Source organism: Myotis brandtii, unplaced genomic scaffold (genome assembly GCF_000412655.1).
Source record: "Myotis brandtii unplaced genomic scaffold, ASM41265v1 scaffold265, whole genome shotgun sequence".
In the NCBI taxonomy this organism is placed as follows: Eukaryota; Metazoa; Chordata; class Mammalia; order Chiroptera; family Vespertilionidae; genus Myotis; species Myotis brandtii.
This window is the reverse complement of record NW_005360086.1, coordinates 254,582-260,191: the sequence shown is the minus strand read 5'-3', so window position 1 is coordinate 260,191 and position 5,610 is coordinate 254,582. Positions and strand designations below refer to the sequence as shown.

The window sequence follows — 5,610 nt, the reverse complement described above, 5'->3', positions numbered from 1 at the left end:
TGAAAAGTTAGAGCAAGAAATCAGGGTTCTACATTTGTCAAACTAAGATAATGTTTCATCACTTCCTCTCCACCTCAAAATAATTGCCAGGAAACTCTTCTGTTGACTAGTTAAGACAGGCGAAGAGACATTATTGGTGAGGTCCATAATTCCCACAATTCTTTTGGTTACGCTTTTCTCATAAGCTTAAAAATAAAAGACTATAAACTCAAGGTTTAAATTGCCAAAGTTCCTGAAAAAGAGGACTAGTTTATTTTTAGTATTAAAGAGGTTAACATTAGTTCTCATTATTCTGACTCATCCATAATGAAAGTCACCAGCTTAGAAAGTTGCAAACCCATACAGTTTCTAACAACTTCCACTAACTGTTAAGGACTCACAACAATAAATGTTATCTGCGTAGGAAAGATCAAAGAGTAGAAAATGCCAATCAGAGGTATCCAGAGAGAAAGAAGGTTTTCTGTGACTGAAACAGTATTTCATGTCCACGGTTCCGGAATAAGGCGCTTCTATTAGGAGCTGAGAAATCAAGATGAGAAACCTTTGGTATCCCAGCTGGATGCCTGAGTTCTCTGCCAGGCCATTTTTGGCCAGCCTAATGCAATTGGTTGGAGAAAGAGGCCTGAAGAAGAGCAGGAAGAAATGCTCAACTTCTCATCCATCTCCAGCCCCAAGGATAGGACTGAAGACTGAGTACAAATATACTCAAGGCTTGACCTTGAATGGCTGTGGGACAACTTGGAAAACGAACCACTTTGTATTTGAGTCAAACCTGTTCTAAATAGCCAGGTTGCTTCTATTCCAGGGCCCTTGTACTGGAGATCCTTGGAAAAATGGGCATCATAGATGAGAGGCTGACATAGCTAGCGTTCTGTGATTTAAAAGGTCATAACCCACACAGATGGAAGTAACAGCCCTTAACACTATCCTGTAGATTATCGACATGATTCTACCTTTAGGGCAGCAGGACTGAGTAAATCCTTAATAATTTCAGGTTAGGCAGGATCTTGTGTCATAACTCATAGTAGAAGCTATAGGTTCTACTCTATAAAATCTATGTACAGTATAGATCCAGGAGGCTGGGTCACTTAGAGAGTGTGGCAGAACACATGGTCTTCAAAGATTTGCTTTTCGTTTGCCGAGAAGCTCTTGTCACAAATCGGACAATCCAAAGACAGGGTCTCCATGGGCTGCTGCTGCGAGATGTGATCAAAAACGTCATCAGCAAGGTTCGATTTGCAGGTGGGACATTTCTTGATGGTGCGCTGGGAGGAAGAACAAAGAGGTCAGTGAAAGTGTAGGCTGTATGTGGCGGAGGCCATGTCTATCTGATTTTCCACTCTGTCCTCAGCATCTGGCATAATGCTTGGCACATGGTAGGTGCTCAAGTTCACGTTTGGAGAGGCTCCCTGGGGCTTTCTCTAACCCCAGGGTTGAAAGGCCCTAACGTTGCTGAAGCAGTCAAATAGCTTCCAGCCGGAAGGGGCCTGGGACATACCTTGTTTGGCCTGCTGCCTACTTCTCACCTCCTTCCTAATCTTGTACTAAACCCAACTCACAATGGAGATCTTGATGTTGGAAAAATTGTGCCTCCTTCTCCCACCTCCACAGGCTGCAGCTGACTTCAGGAGTTATCAACATGACCCAGTTTCCCTGTGGTTCTCCCATGAACTGGAGCAGAAAGGGGCATTTTCTCAAGGATTGGATGTGGTCAATCTCATGATTCAAAATACTTACCAGGCTGGGGGCAGAACTTTCTTGGATGCCTGAGGGTCATAAAAAAGATTTCATTCAATGAGAAAATATCACCCCCAGATCTCTACCCCAGTACTTGTGTTCTAGCAGTTGTTTCTTGTAACCCCCATATTTCCTTTTCTCCCCACTGCCTCTGTCTATCTCCTTTATAAACCATTTACTTCTGATAGAGGTCAATAAGGGGGCGGGGATGAAAAAATAATGAAGAGGCCATGTATGTTACATAATCAGAAAAAAAACCCATCTAGTTTCAGTGGGTGGAAAATGAGATTTTTATAAAAACAGTAACAATTTAACAAGGAAACAGTCTGAGAATAGATTTTAAGACTGAATCCAGCCCTGGCTGGTTTGGCTCAGTGGGTGGAGCGTTGGCCTGCGGACTGAAGGGTCCCAGGTTCAATTCCGGTCAAGGGCATATGCCTTGGTTTCGGGCACATCCTTGGTGGGAAGTGTGCAGGAGGCAGCTGATCAATGTTTCTAACTCCCTCTCCCTCTCCTTTTCTCTCTGTAAAAAAATCAATAAAATATATCTTAAAAAAAAAAAAAGACTGAATCCATGTAGATATTTTTCAAATAAAGTACTTACAAATATTTAAAAGGAAAAATAAACGCGTACCCCTGCCTGTTGCAAAGATCTGATTGTGACTCTTGAGAGAACCTGACCGCTTTAAACTGTCCAGAAAATGAGGTCTCAGGTCACTTTTGAAGACAAGAGAGGGACATTCCCTGTTTGGTAAGGACACCTGACCCCTGGTCCATGAGAGACAAGAGTGGCTGTCACCCCCACTTCCTGTCATCCACACCCCCAGGGGTCTCTGTGGAGCACACGCCTGCTGCCCTTGGTCAGGTCATCGGGTGGCTGATGTAATGCTGGTTTCTGGGTGGCACTGCCCGCCTCTTCTGCTTCCATTTCCAAATCTTAATTAGGCTCCTCAGCTCTGTATGTGTATATCTGCTACACAGAGACAGGTCCCCGATTTATGTGTTGGGAATATAGCCACGGGACTCAATTTGTGTCTGCTGCTTCTAGGCGAGTGATCTGATTTGTGTCTTCTAGATTCAGATTTATTTCTCAATTAACACCTCTCGCCTGGCAATCTTTCTACTGGGTCCTCAGCTTCTGCCCAGCAAGTCTTAACAATGAGACTGGTCTTCATTAGCATCTCAGACACACAAAAACTGAGTGGGGGAAAGGGATGGCGGCAGGGGTCTCTCAGCTCCCATGGCAAGGTTGTCTTACCAAAATAGGGGTTTCCAAAGACAAGTCCTGGGTGTTGTCCTGCACCTCCTTGATCTGAAGTAGGCGCTTGAAATGGCAGAGAGTCACACTCCAGACCCATGTAACTCATCAATCTGAAGTTATCCCTCTTCAAAAGCTAAGGATAGAAGATTTAGAGCAACATGTTGAAAGACAACAACAAAGAATGGCCTCAACGAACTGGCAAAAGGGTGCCCATTACAGGTAGTTCTTAATAAACAATGTGGTACTGAAGAGCCGTGGAAATGATAAACCAGATTCTTGAGAAGGGGAAGCAGCAGCCTCCGGGGCTCTGAAGATCTGAGTTCTTAAGATCTGAATCTAAAAGCATACCAAATTGTGTTTAGATTAACGTAAAAAAGAATTTAAAATCTCTAAACACATACATACTGAAGGAGGCACAAAAGTTGTGTGGATATACGAGGCTGGCAGGAGCTATGTTAAGACTGAAATTGTTGTACATTGAGAGCAAAATGCTTCTTTTTAGTCTCCTTTCTAGAACAATTTTCTTACACAATGTAAATATTAATCTGATATATTTTTCCCTTCTTTATGTTTTATCCCATCCAATGGATATCCCAACAGAGAGAGTGAGAGGGAGGAAGGTAAGAGGGAGGGAAGGGATGAGAGAGAAAGAAAGAGAATAAGGTACAAGGGGGACAGAGAGCATTGGAAGTTCTTTAAAAAGAAAATTAGTAAACTGCTCCATAACATCTCAAGAGGACTTTACTACAGCTCTTAACAAAGCTTCCAAATATCAGACCTTTTCCTTCTTGTGCTAAATTGTGTGCACACTCCCTCCCTACCCCCGCCGGGTCCCATTGGACTATTCCAGGAAAACAAGGATTTCAAAGTCACAGTGTATCTGTCTAAATGAAGAGGTTGAGAATGACAGGGCCAGAAATAGACCCCAAAGGGCTTTTACAATACGGAAACACCCTGGAATAAATAGTAAATCAAAAGTAGAAATAACTGCTTGGAGGCATAGCCCAGAAGGGTCACAGAGAGGGTAGAGGTCGGGAACTGCTGGAGGTGTAGACCTAGAGGGAGTGGCCAGCACGCATGGACACCCACTCCTCGATGCTAGTCAGGGCATGAGAATGGCTTCAAGTGCAACCACTTCATTTGCTGTGATCATCCTCAATCAATCAATCAATCACTCAATAAATAATAACTTGTGTTTAACACACAGCAGAAAATACCGGTTGGATGAATGAACGAACGGATGAAGGGATGAATGAATGCACAGTGTTTATTAGGAGCCTACCATGGGTGAAGGACTGGTACAGACCACCACTTCTGCTCCTGGTTTGGCAGCAGAGAAAAAAAGAAAAAGTTGTGCTGAAGGAAAGGGGTTCCTCACTAGCATAAAAGTGACACAGGGTATTACTCTCCAAAGACGACACTTACAATCACGCTGAAGATAAAACCAAAAATACTAAGTCAGATCATCGTCAAAGCTGTTTCTTTCAGGTTGACTGCTGCCATGCCAAACAAGTTTGTTATAGAACGGAGAGAGGACTTTGCGGTAGATCAGGAAACCAGATTAAATTTACTTTGTTTAGGAGCATGTGCCTCCCCCACTGTTCCAAAATGGGCTCTTTTATTTAACTTATTTATTTATATTTATTTTTCATTTATATAGAGGCCTGGTGCACGAAAATTCATGCACTGCTGGGGGGGGGCGTGTGTCCCCTCAACTCAGCCTGCCCCCTCTCACAGTCCAGGAGCCCTCAGGATATGTCCTACTGACAGCTTAGGCCCGCTCCCCGTAAGCCGCAATTTGGCCTCCCTCTGCAGAAGGCGACTGGCCAATCAGGGGAAGGCGACGCCCCCATCACGCCTCTGCTGCTGCCACTGCTGGCCGCTGCAGCTGCCTGAGCCTTGGCCCTTGCAGCCACCACAGCTTGCCTGAGCCTTGGCCTGGCCCTCATTGCCTGAGCCTTGGGCCCCCACAGCGGCAGCCATGCCATCCGCGGCTTGCCTGAGCCTCAGGCAGCCGCTGCGGCTTTGTCCAGAAGGATGTCTGGAAGATGTCTGCTCTAAATAGCATATTACCCTTTTATTAGTATAGATATATATTATTATTTATATACTAGAGACCCGGTGCACAAAAATTTGTGCACTGGCGGGGGCAAGGGAGTGTCCCTCAGCCCCACTTGTGCCCTCTCACAGTCTGGGCCCCTCGGGGGATAACGACCTGCTGGCTTAGGCCCGTTTCCGGGTGGCAGAGGGTAGGCCCAATCCCTAGGTGCCTGCCCCGCAGCCCCTGGTTGGTTTCAGAGCAGGGCCAATTGGGGAGTTGGGGCACCGCCCCCTGTCACACTCAAGGCAGGGCCGATGGGGAGGTTGTGGCGCCGCCCCCTGTCACGCACAGAGCAGGGCAGATCAGGGGGTTGGGGCACCACCTCCTGTCACTCACAGAGTAGGACCAATCGGAGGGTTGGGGCGCTGCTTCTGTCAGGAACAGAGCAGGGCCGATGGGGGGTATTGGGGTGCAGCCCCCTGTCACGCTCAGGGCAGGGCCGATCAGGAGGTTGTGGCACTCCCCCCCCACGCCCGTCACGCACAGAGCAGGGCCGATGAGGGGGGGGGGG

At 46.4% G+C, this 5,610-nt stretch overlaps 1 protein-coding gene across 5 annotated transcripts in view; it reads right to left on the bottom strand.

Moving 5' to 3' along the window:
* Window positions 1-214: 214 nt before the first annotated feature.
* CALCOCO2 (calcium binding and coiled-coil domain 2) overlaps window positions 215-5,610 on the bottom strand; it is a 27,778-nt gene continuing 22,382 nt past the window's right edge. For all 5 annotated transcript variants that reach the window (XM_005868133.2, XM_014541147.1, XM_014541146.1 and 2 more), the window contains 3 exons: window positions 2,996-3,131; window positions 1,738-1,766; window positions 215-1,265 (listed from right to left, as the gene is read on the bottom strand). In XM_005868133.2, the coding sequence (XP_005868195.1) occupies window positions 1,089-1,265; window positions 1,738-1,766; window positions 2,996-3,131 (342 nt within the window). In that variant the 3' untranslated portion in view covers window positions 215-1,088. The remainder of the gene's footprint in view (window positions 1,266-1,737; window positions 1,767-2,995; window positions 3,132-5,610) is intronic.